This window comes from Myiozetetes cayanensis, unplaced genomic scaffold (genome assembly GCF_022539395.1).
Source record: "Myiozetetes cayanensis isolate MyiCay16 unplaced genomic scaffold, myiCay2020 scf7, whole genome shotgun sequence".
Taxonomy (NCBI): Eukaryota; Metazoa; Chordata; class Aves; order Passeriformes; family Tyrannidae; genus Myiozetetes; species Myiozetetes cayanensis.
The window spans coordinates 24,110,098-24,127,383 of NW_026087964.1; the positions used below are offsets into that span (position 1 = coordinate 24,110,098).

Below are 17,286 nucleotides of genomic sequence, written 5' to 3' on the forward strand. Positions count from 1 at the left end.
GTAAATAATACACCGTGAATTAGCAGAAGAACAAATAAAAATTAAGCATGGCTCTAGCAACTGCAAATATCTTATCTTAGCCTACTTTATGCCATATGTCACAGCAGTGTCATGGAGCAAGACAACTCCATTAAGACAGAGGACTCAATTGTGGTTTCTTACTTCTCACCTGGGTATTTTCTATACTGAGCTCAGTGTCTTGATAAAAAGAAGAGAGAATGAATACCAGGGCAGATACAGTCAATACAGTGTGAGATCATTACAAATCTGGTTGTCTGCCAGCACTGCTGAGAAGAACAAAACCTTATCAATAGTTTGAGGATACTGCCAACAGAAATCCAACTGAAATGAGAAAGAAACTTCCTAGAAATATGACTTGAATTGCTCACTTCTACAGTCAGCCTATTTTCCTTCATAGGCGGAGGATATATTGTACAATACGTATGGATGCTTTCCAGTTCTTTTTTTTTTTTGGTGTAAAAGTTGCACAGCATCTCCAACCATTTCACTGAGCTCCTGAGCTTGCCTCACTCTATATTCAGAATCAGTCGTCAATCAATAAATTAAATGAATAAATAAACATGTTCCAGGGAGAGCCCAAGGATTCGCTGGTAAAATGCAGTCTTCACCAGCTGCAACTTTGGTGAAGCCTAGGGGTGCATTCAGCTTTCTAAAATGTCTTGAAAGTTCACATTCTTAATCTTCAAACAGAGTTCAACTCCAAGTCAGAAGTCCTTTGGTGGCAGTGCGGGTTTAGTCATGACATAAGACATGTCACTGACCAACAGATACCTCCACTGAGGTATCAGTTCAACATAGAGGGACAGCCTGGACCCTCCTTTTGAAACTAGAAGCCCCAAGCAGTCATACATATGCTGTCACACAGACTGTTATTAGTCCAGCATTGCCAGAATGTTACTTAAAAACCTCTGCTTTTGTATCCTGTGCTGTTGGCATCCTTGTGCACGTGTCACTGCACGGCTCAGGGAGGCAGTATGGACATGCAGTCACATGCCAAGATGCAGAAAATCAGTTCTAGTTCCTGAACAATAGCTCTTATCATGGAGAAGGTCATGAAAAACAGCTGGCTATTCTGTGGACCTGGGACCTGGAAGGCAGATTCCCCCAAAAGGTCAGGAGTGTTAAAAAAACCCAAGAAGACCCTCAGATCTGCTAGTCTGCTTCCCTACAGTGAAACAAGCTGTGTTTCAGCTGATCTCCAAACAGTATTCAGAGCAGGATTTAAGCAATGACAGGCATAAGAGCTCTGCAAGAGCAGTGCTTATCCTCACGTTGCAGGACAGCCCAGTTCTGGCAGATTTGTCAGAGAAACAGCTCAAGGGAAAATATCCTTGTCATGCTGCCAGTGCCAGTGTTAAACTAGGTTAATTGTCAGAGAGATGCGGAGGTCGGCCAAACTTGCAGCATACGGCCTGTGTGGCTTAATGTCAGACAAGAAACAAGAGTCTGTTGCTTGTGAGTAACCACAGACCTTCTGCAATGCCCCTCACCTCCTTCCTCCTACCCCACCAGACCTTCGATGCTTTGCCCTCTCTGGTCCCCATTCCAAAGTGGATTGATTGCCTGTTGTGAAGCCACCTCCAAGTGGGATAAGATTTGACCCCTCTCTGTTCCTGTTACACAGGCAAAGCTTGTAAACACACCTCTTTTGATCAGCCTATATAAAAATCAAACATAACTGAGACATAAGTCATTAATGAAAAGAAACCTTTCTGCCAACCATAACTGTTGCATTGCATTTCTAGGTTAGCAGAGTTTTGCTTTTTTTTTTTGGTTGGTTCAGGTTTTGATTTTGGCAACAAAACGTGTTTTTTGAAATTGAAGCTGGCCAAATGTCAGCCTTTTCCAAAGGTGTGAGAAGCCTTGAGAAAATACTCCAGAAGAATAAAAGGTCTAATTCTGATCTCAGGTACGTGTAGGTAGCTGTGAATGGAGTAAAGGTGACTTTCTTACATGAACAGAAGGAAACAAAGCAGATCTTTCTCAGTCTATAACTGAAATGCCAACTTTCCTGACACACAAAATTCCCAGGCAGAATCAACAAATTCTTAATGCTCTCAAAGGGTTTTTGGTTTCTGGAGCTGTCTCAAATGAATTTATTTCTGCACCTAGAATCATGGTACTGGGGAAAACGTCACTAACCAGTAACACTTACTCATACCACAAAACCACAGCACTCTCTAACCTGTGCTGTGGAATCAGAAGGAATGTGTGAGTGGGAAAGGCAACGTCTCTAGGAGAGGGTGGCAGACAGTGGGGGAGACACCCAGATCCCACCATGCTGCAGGGGGGAAAACCCTGCATCTTTGACAGAGGGCAATTAGTCTTTGGCAAGGGTGGCTGCACCCAGACAATTGCAGTCAATTAAATGACGCTTTCTGCTGCACCTCCCATGTTAATAGCACAGTCTGTATCAAGCACTCCTGAATACAACACTTAATGTATTTAGAGAATTCAGTTTGGGCACTCCAATACTATGAGTTTAAACTACAATTTGTCCTGTACTTTTAATAATAATGCAGCATATTTGCAGTTCACAGATATAGGCTACTACTTGGGGGCTTTCAAGCCTTATTCATGCTAAAATCTCAAGCTTTCCTGTGCAAGTTTAAAGGTTGGAAATACAAAGGAGAATGACAGAGGCAAGGTCAGGGCATGAGAGATGAGGGGAATAAACAAAATTGAGGACCAGAAGAGGTATGAAGCAGAAGACAGGAGTGGAAGAGCAAGCCAGAGGGCTGGTGGAGTGGGGTCAGACAAACTGCAGTGAGGGAACAGGCTGGGAAAGGGACACTGGTAGCTCTTTGGTGGAGATTTTGGGAGAGAGTTCAGAATTCTCAAGGAAAACCAGCTCCATGTTTCCCTCCTGGCCTCTTTGTGGAGCATAAGGGTGAAGCTAACTGGTAGTCCTTGATATGCTCATGCCTTTCTGCTTTAATTCATCTCAGTTCTGCTTTCCCTAAGAGACATTCAATTCTAATACCCTGGAAAAGACCCTTTGAATTTTATCTGAGTGTGCTTTGTCCTGGCTATTCAATGCAGCTATCCTAAACATTTCATTTATATTTTCATTCAAGAATATTTCCATTATTCAAACCTTCCTTTCCAGCACTTTCAACTTTAATTAACCTCACAGCTTAACTCCAATACAGATTTCCATACATGCAGTTTTACACAGAGTAAGGAGGCCAACACAAGGTTTTTGCAGTGGACTAACACATGAGCCCAAAAGGTGCTCCAGGCTTATCAGTTTTGTCACAAATAATGCATGTCCTGTGCTCTCCAGCTTCCACGTGGCTAATTTCACAAGGACAGACTTGAAGTTAGACACAAGTTTCCCCACTGAGTTGAAGAGAAATTAAATATGTTTGCTGCACAGTTAAGCTCAGTGCAGGAAGGGGGCTGGAGGGTGCAGCTTACTGTTTTTACTATAAAAAAGACGTGTTCAATGACACTAGAAGACAGCTGGCACTTGCATCTCTTCTTTTTAAATTGAATGAACAGAGAAACTAAATTTTACTGACTCTTCCAGCCCAAAGTGCTGTTTTGAAATTTAAGAGAGTAGTTATCATATAAAAGTTACATGGGGAAACTTGAGCCAGTTAATTTGGTGAGATTCCTTTGACTATTTCATGTAAAACTCAAGAAGGACAAGGAAAAAAAAGAAGTACTCTTTTTTTGCTCAAGGGCATAGGTTATGCATCTCCCCCAAGACAAACAATAGATTTTTAAAAGTAATGGCTTGATTCAGATTAGGGGAATAGATCTAGCTCATGTATTATGAGAGGAGACTAAGGCCAGGAGCTGTTTAATCCTTGGAGGAAAGCGGTGCCAGCAAGAGCGGTTGCCATGGGCTCCCCAGTGCTCGACCTGTGCTGAGCACACGCGATGCCCAGAGCCCTCCCAGGCGCTCGCTCGGTCAGCATGGCCATGTGCCGAGTTGGGATTAGGCTGGAAAATAACCTATGCTTTCCACGTGATTGAGGTCCCCGAGGGGACAAGGTGAGGTTAGCCACTGCCTAGGCTTGCAACCCCCTGCTTCTCAGTTTTATTTCTAAGCGGCTCTTTGAGCTGAAGGTGCAGAAAACCCTGGTATTGAGAAACACTCTTGTTACACAGGTCATGCTATGAAGTGAGAGGGACAGTGATGGTGTGAGCAGTGCCACCAGGTCCTCACACTCAGGAGAGCCTCCTACAGTGACCACAGGCTGCTTCTTCATTTACATACCTTTTTTTTTTAACGGGAGAGAATAACATACCCAGACTCAAAAGAATGCTTGGGCAAGTATTTTCTTTCTGAAGATATCTTAGATAAGAAAGGAAGAGAGTAGATGCTTGTCAAAGCCTCTTTACAGGGATATAAAGAAGAAGGCATGGACTCTGGGGTGAGGTCTCCTCAACACCCATGTAGACCCTTACAATGATGAGAGCCATTGGGCTGATGTGGCTACATCCCACCCCCTTCTCAGAGGTTTCACAAGGGAGACCTCACAGGTTTCTCTTGCCCTTCTGCCAGAGGGCTTCTCCTCAGGAGGGAGGAGCTTGGCTTACCACGTGCTACTCTTTATGATTCGGCTGAGAGCCAGGACAAGAACAACATCTGTGTCAATGTCTTTGCTAGGGGCAAGGGAGGGACAACAGGCAACGACTGGGGAAGTGGTTTTAGTGCAGGCAACAATATCAGGAGGTATGTACTTGCTTGCTGAGAATGCCTATAATTATTAGACTGCTAATAGAAAATTAAAAATAGTGGCACCTATAAGCTGTCCTATAAAGTGCCACTACAGCACATCCACACACCTCTCTTTCCTACCCATGTGGCACTCAGCTGAAGTGCAAAGGTCTGGCACAGCCTTTCCCCAACTTCATTTCTCCTCTTCAAATCTCCTAAAATCTCCCCTTTATTTCTTAGATGGATTCCAGAGCTTGCATCTCCAGATGGGTTTTGGGCTATAGTATAATCCTTATTCCCCAAGCTGCCCATTCCACACTTAAGAACAAAAACGCCTTCGAATTAAAGCCAACCTCAACAATGCAACAAAAATAACATAACCTCTGTTTGAAGAGATGGATTGTGTGACAAGGAGGGCAGTATGAATCCCAGTGCCTCTATTCTTCCTCTTGCACCAGCGTCAGTGATAGCAACTGCATCCCCCACAGTCCTCCAGCTCTTCCCTTGTTGCTTGCAAACCTGTCATCGCCCTCTTCCTCCTCGGCTGGTATCTCCAGTGGCTGACAGCCAAGAAAATAATGAGTCCTGACTGAGGGTAGTATTTTTACTGGCCAGCAACCAAAGAGAGTGTGATAATAATAAAAAAAGTTTTCTGTCTCCTATGGTCTAGTTTTTAGCCATGCTGCAAGCCATACTACATACAGCAGGGACTACTCAGTTGGCTGTGGGGAAAGATTTATGAAGCTGCTTCTGTGGGGTTTGGGATACAAAACTCTGTGGCAGTTAACCTGTGCCCCCCTGTGTCAGGGTCACTGGTGGCTATGGCCTCATTCACAAAACTTTGCATTGAAAACATCCCACATGCAAGTGTCCAAGCAACTGAAGTAGCAACTTGTAGTTCACAACATTTGTATAAACTGATTAAACAAGACTGAAAATGGGATTTCTCTTTTTCTTTCAAGTACTGCTATTAAAAAGGACCTTGAAACCATCCCACAGATTAGTATGTCAATGCCTTGTGCAGCATCCAGCAGCAGCCAGAGGGAGGGGAGGAGAAATTCCTGAAATGAGTTCAAACTGCCTGGTGCCCTTTTGGATTATGTCAGCCCTGCAAATCCTGCTTCCCATTGCCCATGGCCAGAGACAGAGTGGTGCAGGAGCACTACCTCCTGGCACCAGGATCCCAGGTAGCATCCCAGGCTGGGCACTGGGGAGGGGATGTGCACCTCCCATTGCTGACAGCCGAAGACGCACGTCCAAGCCCCAGTCCACACCCACTCCATTAAGAACAACTGCCAACATCCAGCACGACTAACATCTCTGTGGGTTAGAAGGCTAAATAAATAAGAGATGAATAGCTACCGTACATCATAGCCTTTTACCCTGGGAGAATCAGTGAACCTGAATTCCCCAAGAAAAGCAAGTACGCTGTGTCTCCGCCCGTGCTCTGATTAATCTCATCGGTTTGTTTTCCTGGAAACTAGATGTCCCAGATGCCATTGTTTCCATTATAAGTGTTCATCTGCTCTGTTTTGAGCTTGATTGCTCCTGTAGCCTGCTTGGCTTAACTGTTTTTTGGTTTTGTTGTTTGTGGTTTTTTAAATTATTATTCTTAAACAAAATCCCGGCAAATTAAAATGAGGACATAGCTGCAGCCCTCAACACGAGATTTGTTAAATGTTTAAAAACACCTATGGCATACAGAAATCCTGAGCTGTTGTACGCAGTGTGACTAAATTATTAATAGTTGCCATGCACATCACACAAGAATTTCAAAAGGGGACTTTGTGTTTCTGCAAAACACTGCTATTTTTGTCTCACTGTAGAGACGAAGTCATTTGGAAATTACTGTCATTGGTACTAATCACAACTCTTACTAAAACATTCTCCATTATGTAGGCATAATACAGTAATTATTCATTTTTGAGAGGAATTAGCCATTTCATTCATTATCTCAATGAAGATCTTGAAAGTTAACAATTTGTCAAAATACAAACAAAAGATAATTAATGAAAACATATTGGAACAAATATCTATTTCTAGTAATAAAAGCCCTATTAACTAAGTACAATAACATTCAAGTACAAATTAAAGTTGTAACATTTACAGCTGATACCATAGAATATTTGTTTTATGGGTAGGAAAGATGAGCTATGGGATTGTTTGAGGTGGGTTTTGTTAAACCATGAAGATATATGAATGGATTGCTACATTTAAATTTGCATTACAGAGAAAATAACATTCTGCTGTGGGCAAAAACAGAAATATGGGAAATTTCTTTCCTGTCTCAAGTGAATTATTTCTGGTGAAAGGCTTCTTAGCGTTTTGCTACAGGCATGCAGCTTTACACACAGAACATTATGTATGTACACACAGAGAGTGCTCTACTGGGGGTGTCTATCCTGATGCCCTCCTCTCTGCCCAGCTCCCTGCAAAGCTATTCACGGGAAATAAAGAAGAAACACAGATTCAGAAATGGGAAAAAAATAAAAGGCGAACCCAACAACCACCAAAATCGTCGGCACAGAAAAGCAAGTTGATACAGAAAAAAGCAGCTTCACTCAGTATGTCTCGGCTGCTTCCAAAGCAGAAAGCAATGGGGACGTACTGCTATTATTAGCTCTCTGGATGGGAAGCAGCACGGTTTGAAGCTGTTAGCAAGATGTTGCAGGATTTTCTTTGCACGTATGCACAGGCACAGACACACAGGCAGACAGACAGACACCCCAAAATGCTCATGGTGAGCCCCTTCCCGCCACTCGGGTGAGACAGACAGACAGAGAGCACGACGCCAACGCGACTGTGCGTACTCACAGCTCGGAGTACAAGAAGTGCAGGTTGCCCACATTGTCTATGTAGTTTGCAGGACTTAGCCAAGGTAGGACCAGTAACAGGAGAGCCTTCATTTTCAGTGCAGTGCTGGCACTGCTGCTAGGTTTCCTCCTTCCCACTGTCTCTCTGTGCTGGTGGGACACACAAGGAGAAGCTTTTGTGCCAGCCAAGCCCCTTCTAAGCAAGCCTTTCCATTTCAACGCAATGGTAGCACATTATGAATCAAGCTTAAATCCCTTAAGCGAAGCTACACTGCAAAAATCATTGACCTGTAAGAGGATTACTCGATCTGACTCTCGGATGGGTAGATGTGAGGGTTTAGGGACAGCACAGCGTGGTTGGCGAGACAGTGACTTATGCTGCAGAGGAGAGAGATGCTCAGGGAAGAGACCTGCCTCCTGCAGGATTCAGAGTGGTTCTTCAGAGGCAGCTGGTATGTTTACATCACTGCCCACAAGCAGATGGGTTACGAGCTAAACTGCATCACAGAAGGGTGTAGCTGTCTGACAAGGGGGGAAAAAATGCCCCCTGTGGAGTCTTGTAGCAGGCGATATCAGAAGACCACACCTTTTTAAAGTAAAACACCGCAAAAGATCACAGTCAACTGCTGACTGTTTGCATCTCCGTCTGAATTCCCCAAATCCAGTCAGATGTTTTTCTACAAACATAAATCACGTAATAATCCAAGGACATGTCTCTTCTCAGGGTTTTTTTGAAGGATGCAAGAGCAAGCATTTTAAATAAGGATGCTTTTGGTGGACTGCTCCATGGTAACCAGTGTTTAAAAAAAAATTATTAAGTTCTCTTGTCAATTACAAAACATAAAACAGCAAGTTCACCTTGTCCCATCAGTGACCTCATCTCTGATCAGGGCAAACTTTCATATTGTCTCTGAAAACTGTAACTGGTCTAAATCTGAATCATGCAAGAAATGCAAGGACTGCTCACTGCCCTAGTAACTCTTGCAGAATCTACTTTAACTTATTCACTGAGAACACAGATCACGTTCTGTCAGGATTTCAGATGGGGTCTGTGCTGTTCTCACCACAGGCACTGGTTGTTTGTTATTATTATTATATTTGTTTTATTAGCAAAGTCCCACACTTTGTCTCCCCTCTGTTGATTCATCAGAGTTAAAGAGAACAGCGACAGCTCAGGCTGCTCAATCTGTCCCTTGGCACGACGGAGCACAGTGTCCTTCTCGTCCTTCTCTCCTGCCCTGCCACAAGTTGGAGGTGGGATGGCAAGAGAGGTTTCTGCATTTCCAAGAATTAAATTAGGCAGAGGCATAAGATACCATTAATTAATTAATGCTGTGCTTAAAAAAAAAAAACAGTACGGCACAGTGCCTGCAAGAACAAGGTCGCTGAAGTCCACCTTTAGGGGTCACTCAGAATGCTCCTTCCTATTTCTTCCATGAAGTGGGAATGCCAGCGAGGCTGTACTACCCACTGCCTGGAAAGCTGAAACCCCCAACAGCAGAAGTTCCCTGTGGCTTCCTGTTCTCCTGTCTCTGCCCTTCGGCCTTAAGGTAGCTCAGCCCTCCCAACCACTCTGAGGAAGGAAAATCCATGTCATGAGTAGCAAAGAAGCAAATGTCCAGCCTATGTAGCAATGCTCTGTACTGAACAACCTTACAGGTTAGTAAGACTCTTGGTGTATCTCTCCAATCTCCCGCTCCCTGGGTTTGCAAGGACGGGGCTTCGTGCAAGGAGCATGACATAGGGAAGGAGGAACCTCAAAAGACTGTGGGAACATGTTACTGAGACAATTCTTTCTAACCCTGGTTGGACTCAGGCCAAGCAAGCCAGAGGCATAGGATCTTGAAGATCCTGAGGGAAAGATCAAGCCGTTGACATTCAATAAAAAGTGCTAGAATAAAATTTGTTATGGGTTTACAGGACCAAATCATGGTTTATAGCATGCAATTCTGTAAGTTATGTAGTGAAGGGTGCCTTTACTACTACCTTTAAGGAGGAGATACTCAGACACTGGAGTGACTTGCACATGTCCACGTAGGAGAATCGACACTAGAAATCAGTTGTGCTGGTTGTGTGACTTTCACCTAAAAACCAATATTCTAATTTGCTTATTTATTGGCGTGGGGGTGGGTGTCCTGCTACTTTTATGGTCACAGAATTATTATGTAAAAAAAAATTAACACAAACAGGAAGATCTAAAACACATTAAAGTCAGTTACATGTACAGCAAAAGGAAAGGGTATTTGCATTAGTACCTCAATATTTTGTGGTCAGAATCTGTAGAGAAACATGATTTCAGTGACAGCAGCTCACAGAAGATTGACAGTCCCTCTACCTGCATTACTATTGAAATTAGCATTTGAGGCCTGTCAGAGGAGTACTAATCAAAGACAGAAGATTATTATTAACTTTGCTATTTTTCCCTTAGCAGCAGACAGCTAAACTCACAGAGCACTGCTGGCCTGGTCTGGGACCTGCTGCCACACCATGAGCCAGCAGCACCCTCACAAGGAAAGTCAGGTCCAGAAATGGGTGGGCCAAGGGCACCCAAATCCACAAACACCAATTTTCTAGCATGTGAAAAGTGGTCTAGTGATCCTTGCAAGGGGTCAATAAACCTGTTACTAGTGGGGTTTTTTTCCAGTTTCAGTAATGCAAAATGGTCACATTTTTGGTTGTTTAAAACACTGTAACTTCAGTGAATAACTTCAGTGAATAAATTCCTAGTGAGAACTCAGGTGCTTCAGGAAATGAGGTCTCCAGTTCAGATGGGGACATGTTTGAATGGCAGGCTGCAGAGCCATTTCCCGTTACGGGTTTCAAGACTGTGAAGTGTGCAGCCATGTGAATATATCCCTGCTCTCTGGCTCACCAGCCTGCTCACCACGGATGCTCTGACCCTCAGCATGGCCATGTCTGTGCAGGAATGTGCTCCCAGCAGCAGTCCAGAGCCCTGCACTGGTTGTTCAAGGCTTCTTCCACAATGCACATGCCAAAGCACACACCTAAGCAACATGATTTACACCTGCAAACCACAGGGGAAGTAATTTCACTGGACAACAGATACAGATCACAGAAAAGAGCGTCTCTTAGACCCCATCTCTCCTTCAACCTGAGGTGCTGTTACCTAGACTATGCCAAATCATTTGTCTACCATCAGAAATCACAGCCCTGTATATTTATTCTTTCCTTTAAAAAAGGCAGAAGATGCCAGACAAAAGCAGCGGCACATTCTTCTACTCTACAAAACGGAGAATCATTTGTCATCAGTTCTCTCCTTGCAGAGGAACCCAACTGCTCCCTGGGGGGTGTCTTTCCCAGAGGCAGGAGGGAGAGTATCCTGGTCACGAGGAGAGGTAAGTCTGCAGGGGCAGTTCAGCCAGGGTGCTTTTCCAGACTATGTCACTCTGTGAGCCCCACGGTGCAGTGCCCTGGGTAAGTGTTCACCTGGAAGAAAGGAGCACTCAGCTCCAAATACCAATACCAAACCAGAATATTTTCTGCTCTACTTCTCATATAGGTCATTTGTGACTCAAAAAAGGTTTGAAGAAAGGGCAATTATAAAACTCTTAATGTGCTATTAAAATATTTATAATAATTCAGCTTCCCAAAACTCACAGATCTCTTTGGACTACATACACACTTCCATTATGCAGCTAACCACAAGGTATCCACCCAGAACTGCTAACTATAGCATGAAGTACCTTTCCTGCATTTGTTTCTAAAAAAAAAAAAAAAAGAGTGAGATATTGTCATATAATGGACTGAATTCAGCTCTAAATTAATGATACCATAGGTATTCATTGGGGATGAAATCAACAAATCTTTCTTTACATTAACTGTTTATGTTGATCAGCATTAACTGATGATGTTTTTTCCTCTACTCAAGAAAAAGAGTGAAAAAAAGGTCTATCAACAACAACTTACTGGGTTTGGAAATGCTGTTCGAGGTGACCCCGTTGCATGACCTCTGAGCAGTGTTCTGTGAAAGGGCAGCTAACCATTAGCTTGTCCAGGAGGTTATTCACTAGTATGCTGGACTTCCTGCATGTCTGGAGAATCACAAGCTTGCGGTCCATGGGGCAGAAGTCTTTTTCCACAAGGAAGTTTGTAAGGCAGGCTGTGCAGAAGGTGTGACCGCAGAGTGTATCTAATGGCTGAAGCAAAGGTTGCAGGCAAATGTGGCATATCAGATCATCATCTACTTCTTCAGTGTAGCTGTACAAGTGGTTTTCTTCTGGTAAATGTGCTTGGCCACAGGTAACACAGAGCGGCGGGGAGCTGTCCTCCATTTCTTCTTCTTTTTTCTGGCTCATAATCAGAATTGATGCAATTCAAAAGGGGGCAGGTGGGAATACCTGTTTCCTATTCATGAGAGCTGCAGCAAGGCTTGAGTGCCATCAGATCTGTGGGGAGGAAAGCCAGAGAATTATGTTCTGAGTTGTGTTCTCTTACCATGCTTACAGTATGTATATGGCTATGAATTATTTTAGCAGATATTAGGGAATTATTGCATCTTTGGAATGGGAGGGTGAAGCAAAGAAGGGGGCAGAAAAAAGGAGAGTTAATTCCAGGGACTTCTATTCTCTTAAATTGAGCTCAATTTACACAGATACTCTCAGTGTAAAGAAAAATATCAAAACAGAGAGAAATACTACTGGCATTTAACAGTTGAAAACCTTAAATTAACATATAACTGCAATTCCATCAGCTGATTTTGTGGCGACATTACTTCTGCTGGAAAAACAGCATTGTGTGTACACAAAGATTGCAATAAAGTAGCTAACAAATAATGTTAGCTACTTTAGAAGAAAGAAATGCAGCTAAGAATAATGTTTACTGCCCAAACCACCTCCTCAGCACAGCATGAGAGAGCGGCAGCTTCACCTAATGCACATGAGCATACAGACACTTTATGTGTAGCCAGAGAGAAGACAATTTGGGCCATGAGAACTTAGAGCTTGGGGCCCTCTAGACCATCCTCATACCACAGCAGCAATGGACCTGGGCCCCTGCATTCAGAGTTTGTCTGCCTGAAGTCAAGCAGTTATAACCATCTGCAGTAGCATAATCAGTTCAAAACTTCATTACTTCCCAAAGCACCAAATACCTCACATGCTGAAGTGGACAACACAATGCCAAGTACTGTATCACGAAAAAAATAGGCCTATTCCCTTCATAATTTGTAATACAGAAACCCAGTATGTCACTAACTACAAATCCAATTAGCTCTGGCCAAAGCACCTGTCTGCTGGTATTTTAGAGATGTAAACTCTGTGGGTGGCAGCAAAACTGAAGAGTAATTTGTAGTTTTTACTTGATGAACCCCAACTGCTCATTGGAGCACTTATGTCTCATTATATCTAGGATTATTTTGTTATACTGCTTTGAAAATAAACATGAGAATATAAAATATGCAATGGCCTAATTACTGCTCTTGCTTGAAAATGTAAATCTTTTTTGCTGCTCTGCCGTAACACTCTACCCTTGCTTCCAGCTTGACTTAATTTGTTGAGACAATGTGTCAGCCTCAGACACACACGTTTGAGGGCAAATGAGGGAAAGAATAATAAAAGAAGTCTGTCTATGACAGAGCATATTTTCATATAAATAAAACCTTATTTTTATGCAAAGCTCATGGGCTCTAAACCTGAGAGATTAAACTTTAACATGGCAGGGTTTTTCTGACATGAAGGCAAAATAATAGCTCCACTAACTCTAACCAGATGCTTAAATGTTATACATTCACTTCAGTGATTTTTTAGATCTTATTCTTATATCGAAATTATGTTAAGTGCCTGTAAAATAATAGTTTTTGCTTGCAAGACTAAGTTCTGCATAAGATGTGTTTCCTGATTAGCAGTAGCTTCAGTGGAATTAGAACCCTTGCAAATGTTTAAAATACTCTATACTGGGCCAAATGTTTCCTTTCGTAAAGATATTCATGAGAGCTTTATGAAAAGCTGTTTGTGAAGAAACAAACATCTCTCTATAGTGCAGAAAACAGCTCTGCCTGTTATCTTAATATAGGAATTATTTGGTCCTATTAAGGTGAAATGTAGCAAAATGAAACAAGAGGAAAGATGTTCAGAGGCTGAGGTGGGGATTGTTCAGGCACTGCAAGGGGTGCTGATAGGAAGTTCTTCGACAACTTCTCAGTGAAGTGGGGTGGCTGCGAGCTGGTGTTTGATCTACCAGCAGCTGTGTTTTGTGAGAAAGAAGGAGAGCATTCAGCTGCTCTCCACATCCCTCACTCACAGGGGAAGCCCATCTCAAGTCAACATGACTGTTTGCAAGAATGGTAACATATGGCTTGGGAACTTGCAGGATTGTGGCTTCAAAAATAGATGTAAAATTAATTAAAAATCAATAAAGCATGACAAAAATAGCACTGCATTATGAACTTTGTTTTTTCTTACATTGTCAAAAGACCTTGGACCTGGAGCAACCAGGGTTGTGGGTATTATCACACTGCTTCTCCACTCCTCTGACATATTCTCTTGTACCACTACACACAGGTAGATCCATGTGGGTGCTATCCCTATGCACCACACATCAAAATACAACCAACCCCCACATTTTGTTGCCTCATGGATGTTCCAAAGGACAGAAATTCTTGCTTGCTGCTGGCAGGAGACTCAATACACAGCTCCCACCAGCAAATCTGCTGAAAGGTAAAGCTGAAACCCTGCTCTGATCAGGGAGCAGTCTGCAGGAACAGGAGCATGGGCATTCCAACCACCCCTTCCCAACCTTGTACCCTAATCCTGAATGTACTGCTTCTTTTCTCACACATGTACAACACATCAATTCCTCTGACACAAATCAGGTACAGCTGGAAATGTTGCTACAGCTCCAAAGTGACTGCAATTATTTTTGCAATGACAACAGGAATCACTGCCTTAAGGCCATGCCCTGCTGCAGCAAAAATGATCAGAGAAGCCCCAGAGGAAGCAAAGTCTGACTGTCCTGGTGACATTATAGATAATCTTTATGAGTCTGACATATAATAATTTATTTAGCAAATTTAGACTACATAATAATATAAATTCTGAAAAAAAATCTCAGCTTCATCTGGCTAACCTGGTCCATGTTCATCCACGATGAACCTTTTTGTAAACTGCTGGACATATCAAGCAATGAAATTATTGCCATCTTTGAGAGGGTAATTATACCACCAAAAGGGTTAGCATAGAGGACATGTGACAGAGTTGTCACACAGATTGTTGTTTGCAATGTTTACAGTTATTTGTATTCATAACATTTATGTGCTCTCATAATAGCTACATAATTAATTTCCTGTCCTTTCAGGAAGATTAAAGCCTCAATTCCTCTTGAATGGTGTAGAAGAAAGGGGGAAGGCAATTTAAAATTGACCTGTTGACTACCAGAGTTTATTTCTACTTCTTCTATTACCTATGAATAAATAAAAAAATAAAACACTTTCAGCAAGGAAACCTGTACAGGTAAATGGCAAACCCCAGTGAAATTAAAAAAAAGGCAATTATTACCTGGCTGAACTTCTATTTTTCAAGGCCCTTCTTGTGGGAAGAGGAGAGGGGAAAGGAGAGGAAGCAATCCTACATTCATTTACAATTGGTGTCAGCCACCACTGGCAGCCTCAGCAGAGATTAGATGCCACCTTGGCAGTCTCATGCCTCTTACAGTAAAAGCCATATTGACAGAAACTGGTTGATGCATGGATGACTGGCAGGAGGAGCTTTTAGAGGAGGTGGTAGTGCCGTGCCCGAGCAAACATCACCAGCATTTACCATTTGCTGCTGTGCAGGTAGTTTTCAACAATTCAGATCCCACAGTTGTACAGTGTCTAGCACAGCTTGTCTTGGATAAAGAAAATTAAGCATTGATTTGTAAGAATGTCAGTGTTGTGACATATTGTAAGAATATCAGTGTTGTTGACTGAAGCAATCAAGCTTCAGTCTAAGGCAGAGACCTGAAGCACAGTACAAACAATGAAGGAAGAACATTGTCATCTGGATTGCCAAATTTTCAGCCACAAACTGGAAAGAGAATGGTCACATCAGGACATGAAATAACCCCCAGGGCTGTGACCACAGTGAAAACCACTATCACGGTAACGTATTTTTTAAAAAGTTACCCAACAGCTTGCATTGATTTGACAGAGTTTGTACCTTACTGGTCTTCACTGCTTAGGAACTTGCAGCCACCAGAAGCATTTAAGAGAATAACAACAAACCTAGACAAAAAGCATGGACAGTAAACGTGGAGAGAGGGCAGAGAGTATGCCTTTTGTTTCCTTGCATAGCCAAGCCCACAGTTGTCCCATCCAAATGAAGCATTTAAACAATCTTAAGCTTAAATACTGACTTACCACGACATTTGCACTGGCAGCAGTGTAGCAAGAGGAGGGCTTGCCAAGCAGAGAGGTAGAACCTCATTGCCTCTGCCCAGCCACACCATCAAATATTAACCCAGCTGTTCAGGAAGTACATGCACTTGGAAGTAACATGGCACAAAATGGAAGAAACCTCAGGTAGCAAAAAGTGAGTAACAGAGGCTAAAAGGAAAATAATTAAATGATGAAAGATACTGAGGAAGTGGCTATCACAGGACGGAAAAAATAGTTGCCTAAAGGCCAGAGAAACAGTGACACAGAGCCTGGAGGGGCAGCTACTGTCTTAAATCACAAACGGTGAAAGACAAGCCACTGAGCAGGCATCACTGGAAAACAGAGAAGCAACACAGATGAGCTGCATTACAGTTAGAGAAATTTAGCCCCAGTGGCTCTGAATTAGCATGGCTTGGTGGTAACGAAGTCCTCAATCAAGGGTAAGTGGGAGCACATGGAAGGAAAACAGATTCTGATTAGTACAGTAAGACTGACTTGGTTTGGGTTTTTGTTTGGTTTGGTTTTCTCTCTGTGTTTAAGTGAATAATGCTCCTGTTTTATTTTTGTACTCTGACTGTGTGCATAAAAAATCCTGTATCTGCTCATTAAAAGAGGATGCTTTTTCATGCCCTGTTCCTCTACTGTACAACCCTGTAGGAAGTGGAGGTACTACTGACAGAGCTGTTGTGCTCTTCTCAGCTAAACTGTGATAGCAAAGTCATTCTGCATCCTTCCCCCAGCCCCTGCATGGGCTGTTATCTCCTATGAATGTGTATGTCTGAGTGAGTCACAGCCATCCATTTATGTGGTTCAGCACGACACTATATGGCCAAAGGTGCTGGTCTGCAGGCATGCAAGGAAACCACTCTGCCACAGCAGCATTGCCAGCTGCCAAGTAAAGTTAGAAGCTCCTTATTCTTCCAGGGATGCTTTAACCTCGCCTTCCTTTCACCACTCAAGCTGTGAGCATGCTGCAACCACCACTTGTGCCTTTCTTGCTACTCATCTTGCTTTGCTGAGAGCCTGGAGACTGCCATCTTGCTTGTTAATGTTAAAAAATACCCACATCAAATTGTTAGGAGGCTCAGCAGCTTTCAAAGTTACAGCTCTTTAACGAAGCCTCAGCCCAGCTGCCAGTGGCTAGACATGACCAGGTTAGGCGATGTGGGCATTGTCCCCATCTAGTGGCTCACACACACTGGGGAGAAGAGTGGATCAGAGCCAGGAAGGAGGGAGCAGAGGTTCTCCTCACCCTCACAAACAAAAGTTACACAGGTTACTGCCTTCAGGTTACACAGGGTTAGCTGTGACCATACTCAAGAGAGTATAAACCTTACTGTTCCTGTTAGAGCACAGAGTTACGGCATCACACCACTTATTTCATATTCAGGGCTTTATAATGAAATATC

At 42.9% G+C, this 17,286-nt stretch overlaps 1 protein-coding gene across 2 annotated transcripts in view; it reads right to left on the reverse strand.

Annotated features, from left to right (window-relative positions):
- LNX1 (ligand of numb-protein X 1) overlaps positions 1–17,286 on the reverse strand; it is an 80,146-nt gene that overhangs the window by 55,241 nt on the left and 7,619 nt on the right. The window contains exon 2 of one of the 2 annotated variants that reach the window (XM_050337837.1): positions 11,434–11,912. In XM_050337837.1, the coding sequence (XP_050193794.1) occupies positions 11,434–11,822 (389 nt within the window). In that variant the 5' untranslated portion in view covers positions 11,823–11,912. Of the gene's footprint in view, positions 1–7,507; positions 7,986–11,433; positions 11,913–17,286 lie in introns of those variants that run through there. The other variant, XM_050337838.1, reaches the window with a different exon arrangement.